This window comes from Prionailurus bengalensis, chromosome D4 (genome assembly GCF_016509475.1).
Source record: "Prionailurus bengalensis isolate Pbe53 chromosome D4, Fcat_Pben_1.1_paternal_pri, whole genome shotgun sequence".
In the NCBI taxonomy this organism is placed as follows: domain Eukaryota; kingdom Metazoa; phylum Chordata; class Mammalia; order Carnivora; family Felidae; genus Prionailurus; species Prionailurus bengalensis.
Genome location: NC_057359.1, coordinates 12,836,131 through 12,863,207, shown reverse-complemented (window position 1 = coordinate 12,863,207; position 27,077 = coordinate 12,836,131). Strand labels below are relative to the sequence as shown.

The 27,077-nt window shown below is 47.3% G+C and overlaps 1 protein-coding gene across 1 annotated transcript; it reads left to right on the top strand.

Annotated features, from left to right (window-relative positions):
• The first annotated feature begins 1,556 nt into the window (after positions 1 to 1,556).
• KLF9 (Kruppel like factor 9) lies at positions 1,557 to 26,488 on the top strand. The gene is made up of 2 exons (XM_043566671.1): positions 1,557 to 2,074; positions 22,964 to 26,488. The coding sequence occupies exons 1-2, from the start codon at positions 1,570 to 1,572 to the stop codon at positions 23,191 to 23,193; spliced, it is 735 nt and encodes a 244-aa protein (XP_043422606.1). The 5' UTR covers positions 1,557 to 1,569; the 3' UTR covers positions 23,194 to 26,488.
• Positions 26,489 to 27,077: the final 589 nt, after the last annotated feature.

The following is a 27,077-nucleotide window of genomic DNA, read 5'->3' as shown; positions in this document are numbered from 1 at the left end:
ACCTAGAATAAATTGCGCTAGGGAAGGAGAGGAATGGTAGGTATCACAAAAGCAAAGTTGGGGGCGTTTCAGTGTAAGAAGTGAGACGGAAAAAGACTGGTTTAAACGGAACATTTGTCAGCTCAGCATTTTAAAAATGAATTAGTCATCATTAATGCACTGGATAGAAGGATTATTAAAAAATCTGCCCAAAAGTATGCTGCATCCCAAAACTGAAAAAAAAAAAAAGAAAGAAAGAAAGAAAGAAAGAAAGAAAAGAAATGATCCTTTCTCATTTGTGTTTCTTCTTGGGCAACTTGTCCTGACATACTTAGATTTAAAAAAATATATTGATTCACATTGCATTTATTCGTCACCCCTGCCTTCCCATACATATCACACTTTTACAACCAGCAGCACAAAATAACAGGGATGTTGTCCACTTCCACTACTGCTCCCGCGTTCACAAGTGTGGAGCGCTAGCTTTCGGAACGCCCTTCTGATTGGCTGGGCCCATGTCAGTGACATCAACCAACTTACTTTTGATTGGAAGGCTGGTTGCTGGGACTCTAGCGTTTGCAGGAAGTCACTTAACTGTTTGCGAGCTGGAAAACCGAGCCTGAAGTTTTCTTTTGTCACGAGGACGAGCGCCAGTGACTAGGGAAGGTGTGCGCCACGGCCCCGGCCCCGCCAGCTGGACCTCGAGCCGGGAGGCCCGGAGAGGCCACCGGGACCGAGAGGCGCTCCCGAGGAGGAGCGGCGGCCCCCTTCCAGCCTCCCGGCTGTTACCCTTTTAAATGTCAGCGTTCGAGGCTGGAGGGGTAGCACGAGGCAGCGGAACGGAACAGTCGGATTGGCCGCAAGCCTCAGTTCTAGACGCACCTCTCCACCGAAAGGCCGTTCTGACTGGCAGGGGGAGAAAGTAAACAGAGTTGAATCACCCTCCCCGCTGGCCAATTGGAGGGGGTTTGGATTGTGACGTGATGGGATTCTGCGAAATTGTTACTGAGCATGAGAATGCCGGAACGGTGCGGACCGGCCAGAGCAGGGGCTCAGAAGGCGTCCGCGGACTGGGGGAAAAGTGTCTCTTAGACCCCACGCTCGGTCCGGCCCTCGCCGCGCGCGCCCGGGTGGTCGGCTGAATGTCCCGCGGCTTCGGCTCGACGGAGAGGCGGCCGAGGGCGTGTACCTCTCTTGCAGTTTCCTCTCCCAGCGCCTCGGGGGCGTTTTCAAGCGCATAAACTTGCGGCCGCCACGTGTGGCACCTTTCCAAGGGAGCCGGCTCGGAGCGGCCGGCGCGCCCGTCGGGGGGATCGCGCCGGGCGCGGGGCGCGGGCGGCGGCGAGCGAGCGGCGGCAGCGCGGCGGAGCCCGGGGCCGTGGATGCTGCGTGCGGAGGCGCTGCCGGTTACGTAAAGATGAGGGGCTGAGGTCGCCTCGCGCTCCTGCGAGTCGGAAGCGCCCCGCGCCCCCGCCCCCTTGGCCGCCGCGCCGCGCCGCGCTCGTCGTCCGAGGCCAGGGCAGGGCGAGCCGAACCTCCGCAGCCACCGCCAAGTTCGGCCGCGCCGCCGGGGCTGCTGTCGCCCGCACCATGTCCGCGGCCGCCTACATGGACTTCGTGGCTGCCCAGTGTCTGGTTTCCATTTCGAACCGCGCTGCGGTGCCGGAGCATGGGGGCGCTCCGGACGCCGAGCGACTGCGACTACCTGAGCGCGAGGTGACCAAGGAGCACGGTGACCCGGGGGACACCTGGAAGGATTACTGCACGCTGGTCACCATCGCCAAGAGCTTGTTGGACCTGAACAAGTACCGACCCATCCAGACCCCCTCGGTGTGCAGCGACAGTCTGGAGAGTCCGGATGAGGATATGGGATCCGACAGCGACGTGACCACCGAATCTGGGTCGAGTCCTTCTCACAGCCCGGAGGAGAGACAGGATCCTGGCAGCGCGCCCAGCCCGCTCTCCCTCCTCCACCCTGGAGTGGCTGCGAAGGGGAAACACGCCTCCGAAAAGAGGCACAAGTGCCCCTACAGTGGCTGTGGGAAAGTCTATGGAAAATCCTCCCATCTCAAAGCCCATTACAGAGTGCATACAGGTTAGCGGCGTCTCCCTCTCTCTCCCACCCAGCTCTGGGGTTAGTTAACCTTTGGCCGGGCGGCCTTTCTGGGCGTTAAGGACACCACGCTCGGCCTCAAGGGTGCCAACATTTTGGATGAGATGCTGTTTAACTCTTTAAATAATTGAACCGTGTAGAGAGACGGAAAGCTCGCTCTCTCCTTAATTGTCTCCAGCCTCTGGAAGCCATGGAGAGCATTAACCTGGCGGGCAGAGTGAGTGTCGAGGGCCAGCCCCTGTGCGTGGCTTCGCGGGGAGTGTGGTGCCGCCCTTCCCGCCCCGCCCCCCCAGGACTCCCGCACCCCGCGACGGTGGGGCCACCCCCACCCGGGCAGACGCTGGCATTGGGGAGGTCAAGTGGCGTATCTCTTATTTGGTTCTGTGGAGGGATTGCAGCGGAATGGCCAAAACCTGGGGAGAAGGGCACACTTTACATGGAGCCTTTTAGGGATGACTAAGGACTCATTTAGCCGTATGCTTGCTACTTTTCAGGGCTTGCCAAGGTGGTTTTAAATTTGGCCAAGAGTCCCCGGGGAGGTTTAAAATAACACCGCTTCAGGCAGCACCGGAGTTTGATCAAGTGATGGGTCGGTGGGTTAACTTCATGATTAGTTGGCCTTTGTAATGAGGTTTCCGAGCTGATTTTTCGTTTCCACATGATTGGTGGCACCCTTCCCCTGAATAGTTAGGGAGGAGGTGTGGCCCTTGTCTGAGGTCAAGGCTCTGTAAAGAACACGCCTGGAGGCCTCGTGCAAGGGTGTCTCCCAGGGACAGCAGAAGGCAAGGGCTGACCCAAGGAATGTGGCCAGAAAGCCATATGCAGTACGGAACGGGGCTTGGAGGCTTAAGGGGGGAACCTCGGTCAGCCGATTCTGCTGGTTCTGTTTAACACACTCGGAAAAAGTTGGGAAGGGTTGGGCCTTGCTATCTCACCATCTTTAGTAAGGTTCTTTTTACAACTGCTGTTCTGATAAGGAAGCACAGGGCTTCATTCGTTCCGTGGAACTTCTTTTCCTTCTATCCTAGGACACCATATTTAAGAGGCTGTTGGAGTTATTTAGAAAAGTATTGTCATTTTGGGGTGTAATTGTTGGTACTTTTAAGATGAGGCCCTGGGCCTGTGGTTTTAAAATGATCCTTGGTTGGTCTGCTTTGGTTTTGCTTCTTAAAAGAAAGGCCACGTAACTGCATTTCAGATTTTATTTCCTCTGGATGTGTTTCTTGTGGAGGTGGCTGCTGGCAAAGGAGTAAAGCTGAATTTCCTCCATGGTTAATGCAAAATCAGGCTCTGTTTGGGGTTGTCATCCCCAAGTTGCCACAAAACAGCAGTTTCAAGTTTGTATCTGTAAGGTTGTTGAGAGGCAGATGTGTGCCTGAGCTGGGGGATGCGACCTTTAGCGTGACTTCCCCGGGGTCAAGTAGGGGTATATTAACCCGAGGGTGTTACTCACCAACAGCTGTTGGGCGGGCCTGGCCTCGTCAGCCATGTTCCCGGAGTTCAGTTGTTCGCAGGGACACTCACTGCCTGCCACCTTGAGCAAAGGCACTTTCTCCTTCAGGGAGCTGCCCAGGCGGGTTAGCTGGGGAACCTGCAGTGTTTCTGTGTGAGCTACCTGAGTCTTTGCGACTTAGAAAAAAGAATCCCGGAGTTCTGAACCATTCAGCTGAGTGATCTTGTCAGGCATTTATAGAAATGGCTGCTTATGTGTGCGTGCATGCGTGGTGCTCTTTAATTCTCCATAAGGCACGTCGGCTCAGCTGTTCCAGGAGAACCTTTTACACAGTCAGGAGTGGAAAACCAAGTGAAATGTTAATCCCGTTTTAAATGCTACAGTCAGTCCTTTGGAACTAGTGATATGGTGATAGCAGGTGTCTTATTTATGTTTTGGGGGCTCTGTAATACCAGGACACGGTCGAACAAAAACCTCGGCCTCTGTAAATATGGTGGGAAGCATACTCCCACGAAAGAAGGCATGTGGAAAGGATACTCTAACTAAGAGATGTGTAGGTCTTGCGCATTTGGAAGTTTCTGATACGGCTTCGAGTTAGATTGTCTCGGGGAGGGGGGAGAAATGAGGGAAGGACCTTCCTGGTTTGCTTTGGCTGGTATTCAGTCCAGGAGGTGGACAGGAGGTAGCCCTTGGAAAGTCTGCATTCTGTGAAGGTTTTAACAGCTAAAATTCCGGCCACACCCCCTTGCTCAGCGTGGCCCAGTAAGAGTCCTTCCTGCTTGCTGCTTGCTCCCCTCCCAGGGCCACGACTTCCATAGAACCAGGGGCTTGAGAAGTTGAATCATTTAAAGGAAATTGCATTTGACCCAGGGCTGCTACCTCCGTAGGGTCCTAAGAGAGGAACTCGATTTGGAGTTGGGTTCTCACTTGTCCGATTATTTCCCAGGTGTGAGAAACTTCAGCAAGTTACCAAAAAAGAAAGAAAGAGAGAGAGAGAGAGAGAGAGAGAAAGAAATGAAACTTCAGTAGGTTACTGGAATTCAAAATTTTTCAAACTAGAGGCCTGCTGCCGAATTTGCTTTGCAGATCTGTTTGGCTTGGCCAACACAGAGTTAATAAAAAGGGAATCAGTTACTAACATCTAAAAATCAGAAGATTCGGCACAAATCCAGAGTTCTGGCTTCTCTGGAAAAATGGATCAATCTGGCAAAACTAGGCCTGAATTCCTACCCAGCAACAACTGGCTTGAACTGATCATTCTTTGGAGGGCAGTGACCTTTATTTTAATCATTTACATCATCTCTGTTGGCATTCGAGTTTACTACCCCTTCTGTGACCCTCAGTTTCTTAATCCACTGGCTAGGGTATTACTTCTGAACCCAGAGGTTCTTGAACAAAGATTAAATAACATAGACAAAGCAGCTAATAGGATTCCATGTACAGAAAGCCCTCAAGAAATTCTGGATCTTATAGTTTGTGTGTAACAGAGAGGGCATCCTCAAAAATCAGGAACCCAGAATAAACATATTTTTAAGTAGTATGTCAGTCAGTTCACATTTCAGTTCCCATTTTATGATACTCTGCTCAGTTTGCTTTTCTTTCAGTCTTTAGGTCTGATATCCTTCTCACGCAGTGTGCCTCTAAAGTGTAAGCAGTACCTCCATGGTTAATCTGGAAAATGCCACAAATACATTCCTTTTGGTTTCAAGACTTTTGGGTCTAAATACACTTTAGAAGGTATTTATGGTCATGTTTCAGCTTAACAATTAGATCCATTAGAGTTCTTGGCCTGAAAACGTATGGAGCATTTTTTTTTTTAATGCAACCAATTTTAAGTTTGTCCTGGCACACCCCCCACAGACCCACACCCACATCACTGCCCTCCCCTACGTGCCCAGGCACACACACGAACGTCCCCTTACAGCCCTCACACCAACACTCCCACCACCTCTGAGCACACACCCCCAACTGGCTCCACAAATACCCACTGACCCCCCAGACACTCTTGCCACACCCACGTGCCCCCAACCCTTCCATGAACACTAAAAACAAAAAACAAACAAGTTTATCCTAAGTTTCCTGACTTTTCGGTCACCTTGAACAGTTATGGACGGTGGGATATCTTTGGGGGAAGGAAACAACCACATCCAAATTCCAGATCAAAGTCTTTAGAACCAGCTGATGTAGACTCATGCTCGGTTGACATCTCGGTGATAGAAACCTTGGTTCTATTTACTTCACACCAAGCGCAATTTTACTTTCTTTTTGGAAAGACTTAAGTCGACTCTCCCCAAATGGTGACAGTGGGTTGACTTGAGGACACTGTTTATGGGATTCTGAAAACCAGAAGGGCCAAAGTTCCAATCATCACACTTTGGTTCTACAGGAAGAGTTTTTAAAACAGTACTTTTTTTTTTTTTTTAATAGAGCATAACGACATGCATGCAGAACAACGAGACACGAGACTTACAAAACTTTTCCCAAGAGTGGTTGCTTCTCTTTCTCCGTATCCCGTTTGAACGTCTTCCCAGGATACTTGAGAATATCTGGCAGAAGGCATCCGAAGAGCCCCATTGTAGAAGGTCTCCTCCAACACTGGAAATAGATTTTCTGGCCTCTTTAGGAATGTCCCTTCCCTGAGCCAGGGTGTTCCTTCCCTGAGACCAAAGTTTTAAAATTGTGCTTATACAGGTGCCCTGGCCTGTTCTGAGCCCCCTTGGAGTCTTCTCCTATAATTACTGAAAAAGGTTTAGAGTCAACTGTTTGGTTCAGGAGAGTCTAATGCCATCAGAGGTGTGAGAAAGGACCTATTTCCGTGATCCAGGAGACAGACAGGCGTTCAGGGACAGGGCAAGGTCTCGCTTTGGCCACAGGCCCCACAGCCCTAGACTAGGGGCCTTAGCTCAGAAGTGGCCTCTGGGCCGGGCCGGCCCGACTGTTAATTTGAGCCCCTGTCCAGTCTTTGCCACTCGCTCTTCTCTTCATAAATAGAAGGGAGGCCCTGTGTGTGTTGGTCCTTGAGGGGACATTCTCTCGGTCACGTTCTTCTTTCCACAGGGCTCCCCCAGTGATGTGGATTGTTGGTATTTCACAACCTGACATGCTGCATCCAAAATACTTTCACAGCTTCGCCTGAGTGGGAGCTTGCAGGTCATTGTTTTTCTACCCGCCCCCCGCCCCCCACCATTTTCTCTCTCCTAAGGAGCTTTAGACATTTTTCCCCCATAACTGTCCTCCCCTCCCATGACATTTTAGCGCCTCAGGTGTACTACAGAGCTGTCCGCGTACCGTGCCCCTTTAGAAGGCCACAAACCACTGTCATAGCTAAGACTTTTTTCACCTGCCAAAGATCCAATTTTTGCCCCCTTGGGGCGATATCCACCCTGCTCCCCAGTGAGACTGTCTAGACACAATCTCATGTATCCTGTCGGGGAAAAAAGTGACAGTCCACATTCGAGAAGAGGGCAAAAAGCTGCAAATGGCCTCTAGCTGTAGAGGATGATAGATTTCTGAGGATTCCTAGGAGGCAGTAGAGACTTTGCTTCTGGGTTTTGCAGATGGGAGGCTGAAACTTCCTCGATTCCAAGGAAGGATGGCCCGGAAGGCTGCCCACTGCTGAGACCTCACCCTGGGGACTGAGGCCTTTCGGGGGACCCAACAGCTCTTCCTTGCCAGTCCCCGAGCTGGGAAGGACCAGAGGCTGTTCCTCCTCACACCCCGTGTCCTCAGGCACCCCCCTCTAGCTGTCCTAACCAAAGCAAAGTGGGGTTGCCTTAAAAACCTGCTGCTGCTGGCAGGGTTACTGTTTCACGACAGCAAATACACAGGAGTACAATTACAGGGTAAAAACCCCATTCCCCTGTTTTCCTATTTTCCTGTGGGATCTTCCATGAGCAGGGAGGGAGGGGAGGGGACAAGCGGCTGGTCGGGGGAAGACAGCAGAGCAAGCCCAGAGATGTTTGGATGGCCACACCCCATTACCTTCAGATGTAAAGGCCTGAAGGAAGTGAATCCTTGGATTCTGAACCTATGGGTCAGATTTAACATTCTTGTCTCAATTGTCGCCGCGTATCCCAAGAACTACTCATTCTGCCAACGTCTGTGGGAAATTCCCAGATGCAACTTCCCAGGGACAACCATCTATGACACTGGGAAAGTGGCTGACCGTGGTCTCCCTTAAGTCCATGGAGAAGAAAAGTGGGCGGGTGGGTTCCAGTATTCACGTTTCCAAGAGCCCCTGAAGCAAGCTGGTGTGCCCTGCTTAGAGTCGGCTCTCCAGCCCCTCTATTTGGACGTCTGAATGCCTTTTGATCACTAGCGTCCTTGATTTAAAAAACAACAACAACAAAAGCCCACAAAAAACCAGCTTTATCATTTTCGTTAGTCCTGACTTCCAAATTTTCAGGGTTTTTTTTTTCCCCCCTCCCCTTGCCGGTTCTCCAGCTCGGAGGGAAAGCTAGCAACATTCCAGGCCTCTGCTGCTTCCGTCCTCCCCCACATCCGACCCTCCCACCTTATCCTAGTGTTTCTCCAGCAAGCCCAGCGCCCACTGAACAACGTAAATTAGTGCCTAGTAATTGGTACAAAGGCACTTTCTGTTTCCATGCAACACACGCAAAAAGGAGGGGCAACAGGAAGGGGAAATTAAAAAAAAAAAAAAAACCCACAGATGGTTAAAAGAAAAGAAATGGGATCTTCTGCAGTGGTCTCTGAGCAGGCCTTTCTCTGGCTCCGCCCCACTCTTTGCTGGGAAGTTAGTCACAGGCCCAGGCCTAGCTCAGAGCACTTGACGGCAGCAGTTGTCTGTATCAAAAGACTAGAATTTGGAGGTTGGAAGTGACCTTGAGAGGTCATCACATCCATCGTGTGGTCTGTGTAAGAGGGTACGGCCACCCTCTCAGATATGGGGATTGTTCCATGCCAGCATGTTGGGGCCCTTGAGGGGGTTGGAAGCTCAGCCCACGGTTGTTGGGAGGCTGGCCGGCTGCCTTGACAGGCACGTGACTTTGGGCTCACGGCCGGGTCTCCGGGAACCTCGGTTTCCTCAGCAACACAAGAGGGCGCCATGTACTCTGAAGGGTTGTTTAAGACGAGTGCGGAAGGCCGGAGCGTGGCCCACGTGGAGACCTTCCCTCGCTGTGAATTCTTTGCAGTTCTTTGATTTGATTCTTACCCCCCCCCCCCCACGGTCTCCTGAGAATTTCAATCTGCGGTTAACATTTTTTAAATCTTGGTTTAAAGAGCTGCTTCGCATTAGCCAAATTAACCCAGCGAAAGGGCAGAGGTGGAGTCAGCCGGGGGACCTCTGCCCTTTTATTATGGGAGCCGCACAGTGTGAACCAGCTCAAGGCCAAGTGCCAGTGAGATTTCCTACTCCGCCCTTCCCCGGAGCCCTCCTGAAACTTTAATACCTTTTTGGTGCATTAAGGCCAAGAGTAAACATTTGTCTTATCCTGGCCTCAAGCAGTCCCCTCAGCAAATAATAGGACTCACATTATTATTCATAGAGAATGTTTTCCCCTCTAAGGGAGCCAGGTGCATCCATTTTTTAGGCGTGGGATCTTACCAGCCGTTCATTTCCATTTGTGCTCAGAACCCATGTCCACCAGGGTCTACCTACAGGCTTCCCTTTGAGTCTCGGTTCATCGTGAGGTATGTGAGCCTCTGGGATCCTGGAAATGAACATCTGAATCTGAAATCTAAAGATTCTAGAACTGCAAGACCCAGCTAGCTCACTAGCTATCTATGCCTGGGGCCAGTGGGTCTTTGCTTGTTTTTTTTTTTTTTTTAAATATAAAATTGAGAATGATCACAGATTTGAACAGGAGAATGGAATTCATCCCTGATTGAGCCTTTTTAAAAAGTGAGGACATTCTTTACATAGATGAAAATAAAGAGACAGGAGCTTAAGCCATGCAAAATTAATGACAGGGATTTGAAATGCAGGCAGCAGTGTTTTGTTTGAAACAAAGTGTGAACATTTTTCCAAGGCAAGTCTCTGTTGTTTTGGAAGTGAGTGCCTCCCAGAGTCCCAGGGGCAGGCAACGGACAAAAAAAAAAAAAGCTTTATGGACATTTCAGAACTAGAAAGAACTGTATGGATCATCTTGGTTCAAAGAAAGAGAAAAGAAGGTTTCACCCCCTCCCTTCAGGGGGCCAGCTCTGATGGGATGGAGGTAGTCAGAAGAGTAGGTGGGAGACCAGCCCATCCTAGAGAGTTAGCATGCAGGGCAGCTCCAGGAGGGGGCTCTCCTGCAGTAGGGAGAGCAGAGCATGGGCTTCCGGGCCTTTAGACCTGGGCTTGAGTCCCGCCTCTGCCACTCTGGTACAGCGAAAACTCTCTGAGCCTCAGTTTTCCCATCTGTAAAATGGGTTTCACTGATTCTATACTCATGAAATTGCTCTGCAAGTTAAATCACATGAGGTATTTAAAACATTTCAGACACTGTCTCCACACATCAAGAATTATAATTAAAAAATAATTTAGGGGGCACCTGGGTGGCTCAGTCAGTTAAGTGTCTGACCTTTGGTTTCAGCTCTGGCCATAATATTGTGGTTTGTGAGATCTAACCCCGTGGGAGGCTCTGTGCTGACTGCACAGATTCTTTGGGATTCTTTGGCATTCTCTCTGTCTCCCTCTCTCTCTCTGCGCCTCTCAACCCTCCCCGCACATTCTCTCTCTCTCTCTCTCTCTCTCTCCCTCCCCCTCTCTCAAAATAAACTTAATAAAAATAAAATGTATTGAAAAAGTAAAAAAATAAGTTACAGGTATTTCCCAGAAGCCCTGGATGTTCCTAGAATTTTTGTTTACAATTCCAGATCTGTCCAGCAGCAGGTCATTTATTTGAATAATACTTATTTCTCGAGCGACCGCTCCACCCATAGAGCTGGGCTACATGCAGAAAGCAGGCACTGCCAACGTTGTGAATAACAGCAATAGTAGAAAATTATTAATATTAGTAGTCGTCCTATTAGTAATAATACCAGTAATAGCAGTAACATCCAGCATTTATTATATACCAACTTCTAAGCCAAATAGTTTACATGCATTGTCCTGTATAAACTCACAGAAGTTCTATGAGATAGGAAAGTACTCTTACTCTCCTTTTATAGGAGGAATTAGACTTGGAGTTAGTTACCTTAGCCCCAAGGTTACTCTGGAATTTTCCTAGCATGTTTCTAGCTGCTGGAGTCACGCCCGAATTGTTCACTTGGACCCCTGGGGCTTCCTTCCACCGGTGGGAAGCGACCCTGTGTTTTGCATGGCTCTCCTGAACTTGGCTCCAAAGCTACCAGTGGTTAGCTCTCTACTCTTGTGTTCTGACTCGGGCTCATGGATGATTTTTGTGAACGTTGGTTAGAAATATCTGTAGAAATCTTGGACTCTAACCAGACCTATCCTATACTTTCCAGTAGTTATTCAGAGCCTTCTTTCTTCCAATGGAAAAAGAACCTGTTCCTGGGTCTGTCTTAGGACTCTTGGTCACAAACAACAGAATCCAATCTTGGTCTGGCTCGATAAAAAATAAAACTTGACGGGTTCAAATTGCCAACACATCTGGGGTAGCCCTAGTTTCTGGTATCTCTGGATTCGACTACTCAGTGTCTGGCTCCCTCCCTGGCTCAGCCCCGCTGTCCTCTGCTTTGGCTTCATCCGTGTGCAGCCTGTCTCTGGACGGCGGTAAGGTGGCCATCAGCAGACTCCCATCCTGCCAATTCAGCAAGCCCTGTGGAAGGAAAGTTCTCCTTCCCGAATGATTCCAGCAAAAGTCACAGGCTTCAATCTTCACAGTGGAGTCAGAACCTTGTGTCTGTCCCTGAACTCAATCAAGCTTTGGGGTGTGGGGTTACTCCCCACCCCGAAATCACATAGACTTAGAGTGGGGAAGGGGTGGTTTCCAAAAGGAAATTCAAGGTGTGCTATTTAGTACCCAAAAGAGGCAATGCATGCCGGACAGGCAAAACCAACAGATACCCACTCTGTCTGCCCACGTAGAACTATAGACAGGATGGTCCAAAGAGCAGAAGTTTGACAAAATGAGAGACAGATTAGTATGACAACACTTTTTGCCCCTCCTCTTTGAACAGAAAGGACTCTGAACTATCTCTGGAATTCATCCTAAAAGATAGGCCACCAGTGCATGTACTAAATGGTCTTTGCAGGAAATAGGTTATTTCAACATGTTATTTCACGTGCTCAGGCTCATACCTGTAAGTCCTCTTCTCTGGATATTCTAGAAGCCAGTACCCAAAGCCTCTCGTGGAATAAGGTTAACAGCAGCAGTGTGATAAGCAGAGCCATTTGCTTGGTCTGAATTCCAGCCGTCTGTCTGTTTTAATGCCCAGAGAAATGAGTTGTGCTTACGTGAACGTTTGTCACCCTGTGTGTTAATAGATAAAGGCCCCATCTTTACAAAGATGGGCTGTTTATACGACAGTTCCCGTTGGGATTCAGGAGTCTATTCAGCGCATGGTGCCCAACAAAAACACCATAATAAATTGTAAGAGGCAAAAATTAGCTCTTAAAAATAACTTACAAAAAACACATAAAAATGACTTAAATCCCTATGCTGCCATAATTCTACGGTAGTTTTGTACCACTGCTGTTTTAACAAAAATAAGCAGAAAGAGCTGGCTTCCTCTCTTTCGTGTCATAAATCTTACCAGTGGCCAGCCACCAGAGGCTTGTCTGGTGTGCATTATCCCTCTGAAGGCAGGGCGGCGGGGGGGAGGAGGGGGTCCCCAGCATACAGAAACGTGGGCTCTCCCCCTCTAACCTGAGTTATTTCTTCCCGAGGAAGATGTGGGGGGAGCCGGGCAGGGGGACTCCTTGGGGAAATTCGGATGGCTGAGTTCCTCCAAGCTTTGTGGTCACCAAACACCAGGCAATATGAATTTTTTTTTTATTTTGAGAGAGAGAGAGAGAGCATGAGCAGGGGAGGGGCAGAGAGAGAGGGAGAGAAAGAGAATCCCAGGCAGGCTTCATGCTGTCAGCACAGAGCCCAGTGGAGGGCTCGAACCCACAGAACCGTGAGATTATGACCTGAGCCACATTCAAGCGTCAGACTCTTAACTGACTGAGCCACCCAGGGGCCCAGGCAATATGAATTAATGGCTCACTCCATTAAAGCTTGAAAAATGATTTGATAGTGGCCCACATGGCCTGCGGTCATTGCAGCCCTCCTGTAGGGCCGGCAGTGTCCTACAGTGGTTGAGCCCAGGGACAAGAGGCTGACAACAGTGCCACAGCATCACTAGGCCCCCTGAGTCGTGGCGAGTGCCACAGCCTGGCTGGCAGGTAGACCAGACAGTTTTCTAACAAGACGGCAGTCTCATCTCCTGTATTTTTTGTCGCCGACCCGTGGTATTCTCAGAGATCCGGCCCTCTGGATAGCGGCCACTCCAGACCGGAAGCTGTGGATGCCACATGATTTCACCTAAGTGCACAAACGGAAAGGTTATCTTTGTGTCTGCTAAGGATGCCGAAAGTCTCGGGGCCTTCCAAAGCGCCTGTGTGCACTGGGCACGAATTTCCCACTAAAACCTGGGGTGTGCACAGTGTAACTGTCCACAGTCAGAACTGGGTTCTCGAGCCCCCCCTCACCCCCACCCATCTGTGCTGTTGGTTGAGAAATTTCCTCTTGATCCTATTCAGCGTGTCTCCATCACTTCTCTATTGAATGGTGTTCTTCTTTGGGTAAGTGTTTGCAAAATCAGAGTTGTCTCTCCCTCTCCCTTTGCCTTTCTCCTGGGAGTGATCTAGCATTTGGTCGGTAAGAGGCCCACCTCTTTTTTTGGCATCTTGGCATCAGGAAAGGGCTGTCGATGTTGCACACCGTCCGCTGAGCACCATCCTTTGACCTTGGTGGTCTCCCCTGGGGTGTCATGCTCTAGCTTGGGTCTTGGTCCTCATGCCCTGGCATCCTCTGCTGAAGAGGATCGCTGTACAATGGCTGCAGGTGATAGATCCTTGCATTCTGTGACTAAGGACCCCTGTGGCCTTCTCCCAGCCGTGTGGTCGTGGGCCTGATCCCTCAGGTGTCCTGGCCTGTGGGGACCTTCCAGAGGGGCTGGTGCGGTCAGCAGTGGTCGGCCCCCTTGGGACTGCCCACCCCTGTTATTAGCAGAATAGAGAATGCGGGGCACTTCTTAGGGACCTCTACGTCTGTTCTCCAAACTCAGCCCCTCCAGCCTCTCTGTATAGCTCAGGTCTTGGTAGGAAGCACTGGCCAATCAAGAGACTTTAAATTTAAGGACTTCAGGATCTGCTTTCCATTTTTCAGACCCTATTTTGAAACTTAAAGCTCAGCAGCACTTATTTGTTTTAAACCGTAAATGCCTGCCCCCACCCCCACCCCTGCCCCTCAAGCCAATCCAGCTGGAAGGAAGAGCCCGGGAATAAGAGAATGAGAGAATCACATAGTAGAAGGCTGTCTCTGCCTTGAGTTAGCGCCTTTGCTCTTGTGTTGCATCCAATCTTGTCTTGTGCTCCAAACCGAAGGAGGAATTTGAAAACCGGTTCTCAGGGCACCTGAGTGGCTCAGTCAGTTGAGCGTCCGACTTCGGCCCGGGTCATGATCTCGAGGTCTGTGAGTTCGAGCCCCATGTCATGCTCTGTGCTGACAGCTCAGAGCCTGGAGCCTGCTTTGGATTCTGTGTCTCCATCTCTCTCTGCCCCTCCCCTGCTCATGCTCTGTCTCTCTCTCTGTCAAAAATAAAAATAAACATTAAAAAAAAAAAAAAAAAAGAAAGAAAGAAAAAGAAAACCGGTTCTCATCTCTGGGCGAGTAATCTGCCCTGAGTCAGTGTGATCTGAAACACGACAGGTTTGAATTCGATGGTTACAAAAGTCACCCAGAATGCAAAGATTCAAGGATCTGTGTTCTCAGGATAGTTTTGCCATTAAACACTTACATCCTGTTCGATGTTTAGTGGGTTATTTATTAGTTCTCTTTCCCACAAACAACTGGGCAGAAGCAGTGTGATCTGGGATGGCAGGAAGGATGTGGGCATGGGAACCAGCGGATCTGGGCCTGGACCTCGGTGTGTGTGGTTGTGGGGAGGTCACTCCACCTGTGCCAATGCAGAGTTGCTGAGATCGGGACTGTATCACCAAGACGTCGGGACATACTTTTTGCCTAGAGTCCCGAATCTGTTGTCTGCCGTCTCCACATCTGAGGTCCCAGCGCATGAGCTGTCTGACAGATCAGTTGAGGCCGGGGACACACACACAATATTCGGACGGGCTTGCTTCCTGGACGCCAACACGTTGCATTGAAGAAGTGCCGTGTGACAGATGTTACAGACACACTTCCCAGTTCAGAACCTAAAGAATGAGGCAAGCTTCCCTCCACAGAAAAACACAGGGGCTGGGAAGTAAAATCTCCCATTCAGACTCTAAAATGACTCTGTGGTAGCAACAAATAAAATATAAAAAGAAACCAGATCACAAGAGGGATTCAAAGAGGGGCCGAGAGCAAATGGCAGTATGATGGGATGGCATTTGGGCAGGATCATGCTTCTAGGCCTGTCAAGTGCTTTTGTGTTTTCAGAACATCTACATATGCATATGTAGGTAGCAGTATTTTCTGGAGCAAACAAGAGGCTTTTGGTTTCTTGATTTTTGAGGTCATAATTAATTGGAACGATTTATGCAGGGAAGCATAGAATTGTCTACTCCCAAAGATGGCCTACATACCTCCTCTGTCAAGTCCATGGGCACTTCCACCCTTGGTGGTAGCACACAAGAAAAACAATAGAGCAAAGGCTCCCATCTTGTACCCACAAGTCAACTTGACTGTCCCGTGGGGAATGAGGACAGATGATAGTGGACAACCGGATGGGGGTGCCGAAGGCCTGGGATCTGGGCAGGTCTGTGTGGGTATGCGGCCAGCCAGTCTCACCCATGAACCCTGTATTGGACCCCGGGCTTTGTACCTCTGCACACGCTCACTGCCCTGCTTCCCAACAAACTCACCCCTCCGTGGGGCAGCCTTACCATTACTGTCCTATTAACACTGCGTCTGGAGGGGGCTTCTCGTCTGTCCTTGGAGGGCAGTTTTCCCTTCATATATAGAAAAGGGAGGAGAGGAGGGGGTGAAGGAAGAGTGAGAAAAAACACACGAAGTACGTTCTGAAAGTTTCTCACTTTCTAACAATTTGAGAAGGAAACAGAATGATCCTTCTTACTTTGGTCTCGGACACGGGAGTGTTAATTTCTCAATAGAAAATAAGTACCCGGCCCCCACTTCTCCAGGTAGAATATATTCTTGATCAAAGATCCACCCATTTGTGGAAACATTTAAACTCAAATGCATGCTTCCTTTGTTTTCTGTTGCCTTTTTTTCTGACTTTGTCTCATAAATTTGTACTTAACTGTTTACAAAAATAATCAGAAAATACGGGAAAATTACAGAAAGAAAATGTTATTCTTTATCCTCCCCTCCCCCCACCCCGCCCCACCTGTAGATAGCTACTGCTCCTATTTTGTATATAGTCTTCCAGGATTTTTTCTCTCCATAGATGTTCCATATACATATACAGCAGATAATACTCTGTCCTTTTCACTTAGTGGTGTATTGCTAACATTTTCCCGTTTCATTCTGTAACGATCTAGTATCTTTGTAACAAGTACATATTATTCCACCTTATGGATACACTATAATGTATCAAACCCTTTCTTTATTGTCAGACATTTAAGTTGTTACCAAATTTTAGCTTTTATGAACAATGCTGGTATCCCTGTATACTTCTGTGTTCTTTATTATTACCAAAAATAATTCCTAGATGAATACATTGCCAGATAGCACTAGATCAGTTATAAGTCCCACTCATGCAGTAAAAGGTCGGTTTCCTATGCCTCCATCAGCAATAGGTCTGTGAACACACTTCTTTACATTTTCACCAGCCTGATGTATATTTCATCCGAGTCTTAATTGGCATGTTTTGGTTACTTGTGAGATTGAATATATTGCCATATATTTATTTATTGGCCATTAGTAGTTCTTATTTTATTAATTACTTATTTGTATCTTTGCCCAATTTTATTAAATTGGGTTATTAATTTTGATTTCTCAGTGTCCATTTCATATTACGGATTTTAACTTTTTGTCTTATGCTGGAATTTCCTTTACTAGTTCACTGTTCTGGCTCTTAAAATTTTTCACCTATATATATTTTTACTATGCAAAAGTTTAAAATTTTTTATTGTATCTCAAAACTATGCTTCAGATAGGATTTTGCCTTTGGTTTCGTATTTAGACAGCCTTCTCCCCACTTCAGGATTCTAAAAATAGTCGCCTATATTTTCTCTCACCTCTGCGGTTTTATTTTTTACATTTATGTATAGAGCTCGTTTAGAATTTATTGAAGGGAAAGGTATGAGGCAGGGATCCAGATTTAATGTTTTTAACCAGATGTCTATTCCATTTATTGAATTAAACATTCATTTCTTCACTAATTTGAAAGACCCCCATCCCTGTCGAGCCTTGGGTTTATTTTCAGACTTGACTCTGTTCCACTGATTCGTCTTTTCCTGTGCTGGTCTCGTGCTATCTCAATTATTGCAGCTTTAATCATACATTTTAATCACTGGTATTGCAAGTGCTCACTTATTGTTGTCCTATTGCAAAATTTTCTTGGCGAGTTGAGTGTATTTAGTCTTCCAAATTAACTTTAGAATAATTTTGTCAGGTTCACGAAAAAAGAATTTCTATGGTACGTGTTACATTCATAGATGAATCTGCACAGAATTGCCACATTCACGCCATTGAGTCCTACCATCGAAGAACATGAGAAATGTTCCAATATCCATTTTCCTTTATATCAGAGTTTTATGATTTTCTTCATGCAGGTCGGTCCTGAACTTTTAGCGTAGGTTTATCCTGATTGGCTGTGGTTAGCATGTAAGAAAATCATTGTTCTTTTGTATACTTACACCTGTGAATGCATTTTTAATTTATATTAGTTTTTTTGGTTATTGTTCTGAGACTTCCCAGATAGAAAGTTGTATCAGCTGTAAATAATTCTGATTCGACCTTCTCCTTCCAGTGATTTACGTCTTATTTTGTTATCTAATTGTGCTCACTCACTTTTCCTAAACAACATTAAGCAGCTATAATGATGGGGGCAGTGTCCATCCATGCCTTGAGCTTGACTTTAATAGAATGCTACCTTTATTTTACTATTGACCTTGCTAGGAAAAGGTTTCAGATCTATATTTTTTATCCTGTTAAGGAATCATTCTATTTTCCTAAAAGCTTTTTATTAGGGATGGATGTTGAATTTTATCAAACGCCATTTTGCATTTTTCAAGAGATTCTGTGTGTGAGGGTAGGAGCGGATGTATTGGTCCGTTAAAACAGGGATCCATATCAATATGATTTTCTAATATCAAATTATCCTTTTATCTCTGGAATCCTACTTGTTTTTTTCGATCAAAAAACACTACTTTTTCCTGAAGAAGTGGCCCTTATTTTGTATATCCGCGAGAAGCTGTGTTTCTTCATTGGCATTTTTAGAGATCCCTTCTGGTTTTACTAGATGGAGTTACGTTTGTCAGAAGCAATGGGAGGTTCAGAGTTTGTACTTTTAACCTTCCTGCTTTAGCCCATTTTAGGTCCTTCTGTGGCATTGTGGAAGGGAAGGAGAACCAGGTGGGAAAGCAGAGCATTGAGAGCAGGGGTCTCCCGGACCCCAGGCCAGTACCCCAGGGGCAGCCTGTCTGAACTCAGGGGAGCCTGGAGGGGGGTTGAGTATAGCCAGTTAGCAGTCCTCCCACTGTAGTCTTTCTCCCTCTTTATGGAGAACTCCCCACTTGGCTTGTCGACTAATCACCAAGCCGGGTGGAGGCCCTGTCCTTTGTGCTAAGCAGGCAAGCACGTAGCCAGCAGGCTCTACTCCTCTTCGCTTGAACCCATTGGAGGCCCAGGAGCCTTCTGGAGGCCTGACCTGCCTCTGCAAAGGAAGTCTTTTACACACCAGGTGCAGTATTCAGTAGCCGTTCTGATCAAGTTTATTTTATACTCTGAGCGGAGTCTGTCAGCGAGAGGTGCTTAGCGCGTTGCTCAAAGGGGAGGGGAGTGGTGTATAAATAATGAGAACGCAGAGGAACTTGTGCTGTTAACAGCTCTGCTCCAGTAAAGCAAGAGTTTATTGTGTCACTGCCTCTGGCTATGTTTTCCTGTAAAGGCCAGAAATAAAACACTAGTACATGTCTGTTCCTTTTCCCCAACCCCCCTGGAGGATGGTAGCTTGCTCATTAATACTAAAGACAAGTTTAAAGATTCTTTAATTGATAGTTGCTTTGCCATATGATTCGTTCTGTGTGAAGAAGGCTACCTGTTCTTTGTGGGCCTTAGTGCTGAGCTGAAAGAAAGGCCTGATTTGATTTCCTCTTGGCTGCAAGATGACGGGCAGGCCTCTCTTCTCTGCCCACCATCTCTGGTCCCATGCAGCCTTAAATTCTGTTCCTTCTCTACCTACGATTTCTCCATTCCATACTTTCTTAGGTGCAAAACATGTATCATTTTCTGGATGATACCTTATTATGTGTCTATTATTAGCTAACAGGCTGAAATGTATCCCAAAGTAGGTTGTGTGCAAACTCTTCACTGGGTTAAAGAGGTAGATGGTTTCAAAGGGATACAAATTGTAAGTCTCCAAGAAGAATCCAGGCTTCCTGCACACACGCATTGTTTGACTGGCACAATGTTTTATAAAGTGTTGAATGTGAATGCCTTTGAGGGGACAAAGAGCCATCCAGTCGGCCATGGATTCCACTACAATCCATGATCTAATACACCTGGCATTTCACCCATTTTTATTTTTTTTATTTTTTAAAAATGTTTATTTATTCTTGAGAGAGACAGAATATGAGCAGAGGAGGGGCAGAGAGAGAGGGAGATACAGAATCCAAAGCAGGCTCCAGGCTCTGAGCTGTCAGCACAGAGCCCGATGCAGGGCTCAAACTCATGAACCATGAGATCATGCCCTGAGCTGAAGTCAGATGCTTAACTGACTGAGCCACCCAGGCACACCACACCCATTTTTATTATGCGTCTGACTCCTGAAGATGTTTGGATTTGCAAACTCTGGTGCACACCAGCTACAAGTTCAGATTTTCAGACTGAGATCATGTGTCCGCCCAGTGTCTACGAGTGACCAGATAGCAAATATTTTAGACTTCATGGGCCGTACAGTCTCGGTTGCAACCATGTGAGACTGCTGTTATAGTGAAAAAGCAGCCGGAGATAATAATACAGAAACAAATGAGCATGGTTCTGGCCCAATAAACTTTGTATATGGACGCGAAAATTTGAATCCCATCAAAGTTTCTCCTCTCCCAGAATATTATTATTCTTTTGATTTTTCCTCCCAACTATTTGGTAAAAACCAAATAGAAGAATGGTGTTTATCCCATTTTTAGCTCATGGAATTTTACAAAAATAGATGGCAGGTCAGATTTGGCCTGTGGGCTGTAGTTTGCTAAACCCCTGATTTAGATCGCTGACCAAAAATCTCCTAATGTTTTTCCAAGGGATCCAAGAAGAATCAAAATGATCCTGGTGCCTTTACACTAGGAAGTCACTGACAAGTAGATCTTTTTTTAAATGCTTAGAAACTGTAAGGTTGAATTATACAAGTAATATGAGTCTAACAAACGCTACTGTTGGCTCTGATTTGCTCTGGGCTCACTAGGTGGTCCCCTCTTCTCTGCAACAGGGATAAAGATGCTAGGTCAATGGCAGCATCTGGGTTAGAAGGAAGAGAGCAGTCACGTGGTGACAACCATGGAGGGCAGTGAAGACAGGGTAGGCATAAGCTAGACCAAAGGTGAATTCAATGGGAAGGGACTCTGATTACACTTGAAACATACGTGAATTGTGAATTGTAAGCATAAATGCTTGTAAGTTCTGTACTTACAGCCGATTCAGGCTTCATGACAATTTTCCGTTGAGTATCGCTTCCACAAAGCCATCTTCCTAAAACAGGAGGAGTGCCTTCTTTCTTTTCCAATCCAGCCCACAGCAGAGAGGTCTTCTGATCCATTTTTCCCCACAGTGGACACAGATCCTTTCCAATAAATTAACCTCCTCTCCTGACTCACTTGAAAGAAACATGTGCCAGTGAGTAAGCTAACCCACATTACCACTCCTCCGAGAAAATCCCTCCAATGAGTTTTTGTCCTAACAAGCATTGAGAAAACACTGAGCTTTTCCTTTCGGTCGCTTTCCTCACCACCAAGTCATAAAGCAGTGGAGAGAACGGCTCCGGGACGGAGAGATAAGAGAGGGTTGTTCACTTCGGTCTCGGTTGGTTTGCTTTTATAGTTATAAAATTCATTGCTGTGTGAATTCTGACCCTTTGTTGTATATGTTAACAGAACATATTTAAGAGAACATCTCTCCCATAGACCCCTCACGGGATTAAGAGGACTTGGTGGCCGTCTCGTTCTGCAACAGGCAGAAGTTGTCTCCCCCCAGCGATCCGGGAACTTCTGAGCAGGCTTTGGTCATGTGAGCGATCTGGAGGATGAACAGACTCAGCTCTGCACACACACATGCACTCACATACGTAGCATGCGCGTGGGCAGTTACTCAGTGCACGGCAGTATAAACAGCACACGACCACACATGATGTTGTCCTTGTCCTAGGAGGCTCAACCTTGCTGGGCTGTGGCACACTGCATTCCACCTTTTGTTCCAAAGTTCTGAACCGGGTAGGGTGCCGTTGGGTCCAGCAGAAGATGCTAAAGTGTAGTTTTCGATTCCACGTCGTTGAGTGTTTCAGAGGGTTTGGGTTTGAAGCGAGGTTTCTTTTTGTTTTGGGGGGTTGGGGGCCCTTCCTGGAGACTTCGAGCATCCTCATGCCTCATTAACCCCAGCACCCGTGTCCACCTTGGTTTGGCATTCGCTGGTTTGCTCTTGCCTTGTGCTGCTGTGGCTTTTCAGCCCCCGGCTCCGTGGGGATTTACACACAGACCCACATATAACGAATGTACTTACACAGATTCGTTGTGCCCATGCCGGGCTTCCCATAAGAACAAGGAGGTCGTACGGGGTGTGAGGGCCATTGTTCTGCGGAGAGACTAGCAAATAAAACCTTAGCCGTGTGGAAATTGTCACGAAGCTGACAAAGGTTTGGTTTTGTCCTTATTGTCAGTATGTCTACATCTCTGGCACCGGGTAAGAGAAGCTGGCCCGGGGGGAGGGGAAGGATGAATAATATTTGGATGACTCAGATGCACCACTCTGGACAGCTCTCAGCCAGGAAGGTGGGGACGGGAGTGAGAAAACATGTACTCTTCTGGAGAGTTCTGTGGAGGGCAGGAGCCTGTAGCCCTGGGTCTGTGAAGCATCCACTTTGGGCTCTGCTAGAAGGAGGTGAGAAGCAGGCAGGCAGGCGCTCACAAGAGGAGCACACAACACTCTCGTCTTAAACAGCTCATTCCGCCTTTGTGCTTGCGGGCGACCCGGGCAAACGTGGGCACAGGCCCTCTCCTGCCATTCCGGGGCCAGGAGGTGGCCTGTTCACGTCTGGAGGGTGAGGCTTAGCTGCATTTTCAGTGTGACGTGCAGACAATATGCTGAATCTGAGGAAAGTGACCACAAGGGGGGTGGGAGGGGCGCCCCAGAAACACCTGGCAGGTGTTAAAAGCCTGTTTCCCCATCTGTGAAATGGGCCACCTCCGCGGGGAGTCCTGTGAGCATTCAGTGAGTTAACTCAGCAGAGCCCTTCCCTCTTAACAGTTTAGAATGACGTTCATTGTTCTATGGAAGAAACTGGGATTGTTGGGTCTGAACAAGAGATCGGAGAAAGACACCATGGCTGTCTTCGGACACCCAAAGGAGGGAACACACAGCTGTTTTGTGTTAAGGCAATAGGACTTAAAGCGAGGCCTTTTGCATGGAAGCAGATTTCATGTCCCTGAAAGTGTTCCTGGCCGAGGTGCTCAGGAGCAAGCCAGCTTTCCTGTCGGGGGCGGGGAAGGGGCTGTCACCAGGCTTGGGGACATAGACGCTGGGTGGCCAGGGCACTCAGCAGCTGGAGGGGGGTCTCAGCTCCGGGTGGGGGTTGGTTGGACGTGCGGCCTGAGGTCCACAGTGCTTGGCACAGTGCCAAGGGCTGAGGGTTTTGATTCTGGGAGAGAACCTGAGCAACCGAATGAGAATGTCCAAGGCTCTCAGGGATCCCTGGGGCATAAAATAGCAAGTTCACGTGCTCTGAGAAGATGCTTCTCGGAACCGTCTGCTCGGTGCCCCCCGGGGCGGGCGGCTTAATGCCGGTCCCAAGGCAGTCACTGTCTGAGGTCCCGGGGGTCCCCCCTGCGCGTCCCGGGGGTGGGGAGGGGCGGCTGGGAGCGCGCACTCCTGGGATGTGCTGTGTCACCGCGCCCTGTCTTGCCTCCCTTCTCGCAGGTGAGCGGCCCTTCCCCTGCACGTGGCCAGACTGCCTTAAAAAGTTCTCGCGCTCGGACGAGCTGACGCGCCACTACCGGACGCACACGGGCGAGAAGCAGTTCCGCTGTCCCCTGTGCGAGAAGCGCTTCATGAGGAGCGACCACCTCACCAAGCACGCCCGGCGCCACACCGAGTTCCACCCCAGTATGATCAAGCGCTCCAAAAAGGCGCTGGCCAACCCCTTGTGAGGGCCGGGCGCGCCCGCCGGACAGGACTGTCACCTCCCCTCCCCCCAGCACCCCCCCAACCCCGCCACCACCACCACCACCACCACCACCACCACCACCACCACCCCCCTTCCACCCCGGGAGGGGCGCGCCCGCCCGCCGCCCCCTCCCCCCCAGTCACCGCCCCGCGGTCACACCCTCCGCCCCCTGTCCCCCCGCCTGGTTTTCTAAAAAGCACAGCGTAGCCTGAGATCAAAGTCCACACTTGGTCCCCAAGCAGAGGCACTCTGACCGTCTCTGACTGTTGGAGGGAAGGCAAATGCTTTTCTTTCTTTCTCTCTCTCTCTCTCTCCTTTATTTTTTGGGGGGGGTGGGGTGGGGGGCGGAGGGGGGCGGGGGGGGGGGGGGATAAGGCCAGGAGCGGGGTAGACCTTTAAAGATTCAACACTGGTGTACATATGTCGGACTGGGTGAGCTGACCTGCGGCATCACACAGTGATGCTGGGCCCTTCCTGCTTGCTGCCTCTCGGAGTTGTCTTCTTACCCTCTTCGATGTAATGACGAGTGTGCTTCGGTTTCTTTAGCAAAACCACTCTCTTGAATCACGTTATTAACCTTTGAGACAAAGAACAACCAGCCGCCCACCACGCCATAGCACAGCTGTCTTTACGCAAGCAAGAGCGCACCTGTTCCAGCATGATCTGTCATCTAAAGACTCGAAAACAAAACAAAACAAAACAAAGTTACTTATAGTCAATGGGTAAGCAGTCTGAATTTATACTAATCGAGACAAACCTTCAAAAGGTTACACTAAGTACAGAACTTTGAAGCCTTGCTTTGTATGACTCGTACTTTTTGAACATAAGCTGCACTTTTATTTTCTTAATGCAGAGGATGAAGAAGTTCAGTACATGCTTTAGGGATAGAAGCAGACATTCTGTTTGGAACCACGTTATAATCTGCTTTTTTTTTTATTTTTTATTTTTTATTATTATTATTATTTTTTTTTTTTACAGTATACACATTTCCCTATGAAATCATGGCAGAGATGTGAGGGCAGAATATACACAACAGATGCTGAAGGAGAAGGAGGGTAGTATTTTTGTTTTTTTAATTTCAAAAAGAACAAACAGAATTTTAACTCTATTAACTTTTCCAAATTTTCCGATCCTTTTAGTTAACGTCATCTTATTGTTCTAATGCCACGAAGGGAGAGGGTTTTGACTCTGTTGGGTTTTATTTGAATGGGTGCATGACCTTAAGTTGCTCTGGAAACACCTATTTTGTGGAGGAAAGATTTGTTGGTCTCCTTCCCATGTTCCCACAAACTCCCATTAACAGGTGCAAGAGTTGTGTGAAAGGAACAGAAAAGCACATCCCTGTGAGGAGTGAGTCCCGAGGGAAAATACCCTGATGCTTTCCAAGGTGACTTCAAAACTGTCCCTTTTGGAGAACGAAAGGCACACTTCCATACGTACGAAGGAAAACACATCACTGTATCTTTTCCATCAGAAGCCTCACCACTATATATGTCTTGTATCCAGGTGTCTGCAATGGCCTAAACCACTGCATCCGTAATCCGCCATTTACCTGCAAACTTAATTTTGGCCGTCACGTTGGCCAGAAAAATGAACTGTTTTCATAGCTAAGAAGAAACCTCAAGTAGGGGAGTCAGCTGTGATCGTGGGAGAAATGTTTACATTTTCTTTTGTCAGAAATCGTGCTTTTCTGGCAATTTTATCTGATATTTCAAACAGGGAGCTCCGGTGCACTCTCGTGGATACGTGTGCTATGAGATGTGTCACGCAAACGCAGGGTGCCTCCCTGTCCGCGAACTTGTTACTTCACCTGACAGTTTAGAACCAGTGTGGGTTCCTACAGCCGGCGTGGGTCACGGCTGACTCCGACGTCCAATCCAATAGCCATCACTAGCATGGTGTGTTTTACTTTTGTTTGTTTCACCAATGTAGTCGTATTAGTAGTTCTGTAAAGAGAACTGCTTTTAACATTAGGGACTGGGAACGGTCCATTGAGATAAAAAGGAAAGTGTTTTCTCACGGGAAAACATGTCAGGAAAAATAAAGAACACTTTCTACCTCTGTTTCAGATTTTTGAAACGCTTATTTTAAACCAAATTTTAATTTCTGTGTCCAAAATGAGTTTTAAGGACATCTGTTCTCCCATATGAAATAGGTTAGGCTGTCTCTTTCTTAACTGAGCTCATGGAATGTTTCTGCCTGTGACCCTCTACAGGCTGCCTTTTAGTGAGTGAGGAGTTTGGGGTTGCCTAGCAACCCGCTAACTTGGACAAACTCATCTTCCCCCTCGCAGAAAGAAATGAAGGAAAACCAAGCAAAGTCAGTGAAAGACAATCTTTGTAGTTTCAAGAGTAAATCTATATGTGGCTTTCGTCCAGCACTTACTTAGGCGGATATAAATGCAGCAACTTGTTTTAAAAAAAAAAAAAATTGCACAATTTACTTCCCAAAAAAAGTTGTTACTTGCCTTTTCAAGTTGTTGAAGAACACACATTTGATATTCTCTTACATGTTATAGTAACGTAACGTATAAACTCAAGGCTTTTTATTCTTCGTGATAAATCCTGTTTTAACATGCCACAAAACAGGAACCAGCATTCTAATTAGATTTACTATATCAAGATATGGTTCAAATAGGACTACTACAGTTCATTGAACACTCAAACTATGAAGGAATTACTTTTTATATTAAAAAGACCATGGATTTAACGTATAAAAATCCAAATGCAGGATAGTAATTTTTGTTTACTTTTTTAACCAAACTGAATTTTTCGAAAGACTGTTGCAGGTGTTTAAAAAGAAAGAAACGTCGTTTTATCTAATACTGTAAGTAATTGTCATATTTTGGAAAATTTAATAGTTTTAGAGTTATGATAACTCCTCTCCTTGGTTAGAAAAGAAGAAAGCCCTTCACCACTGTGGAATGATGCCCCAGCTTTAAGGTCTAACTCTACATCATGCTTCTTTTGAGACTTACATTTGGTAGTCATATTACAGGAATTGATTAGTTGTCAGTTTGCAGGTAGATTTCGCACAGCGCCCATCACTCTGGATAGATTGAGATGTTCTTTCACAACAGATGAATGATCTGTAACACTGTAAGATACTGATCTTTACAACTGTTTAATCAGTTTTATTTTTGTACAGTATTAGTGACCTAAGTTATTTTGCTGTCCCGTTTTTGTAAATCAAATGAAATTATAAAAGAGGATTCTGACAGTTGGTATTTTGTACATATGTATATATGTTGTCCAAATAAAAGTAATAAATGACAAAGACTGAATTGTCCCGGCCAGTACCTGTTGTAAAAGCGGCGTATCTTGTTCTAATGCAGGTTACCCCTTTAACGTGCACTCACAGGATTTTTATGGTAAGTGCAAAGATGATTTTACTCTATGTCTTTCAACTTGCGTGATGTTTATATAGACCTGGGTATATTTACTATTCACGGACCTCTGAGGAAGTACACAGAACGTAGGCTGCTTGAACTCGCTGTATTATACTGGAGGGAGAATGTTTATGTTTTTAGGTAAATCACTTAAAGAGGCTTATAAAAGCTCACAGCCATGCTGGGGTGGGCTAGGAACTGGTCAGAGAATGTTAGTGACTCAGATTCTGCTCCTGAGAGGTAATATTGATGAGAACACACAAGACGGGGTCTCAAAGGCGGGACAGTAGAAACATTAAGGCAAACGAAGATGAACACCAAAGTGTGTGTGTGTGTGTGTGTGTGTGTGTGAGAGAGAGAGAGAGAGAGAGAGAGAGAGAGTTATTTATAAACATATACTAGCTCACTATAATTTATTAAGCTCTTATTATCTGGTGGTCATAGTGCCAAGTGCTTAGGTGTTTTTTTTTTTTTTTCAT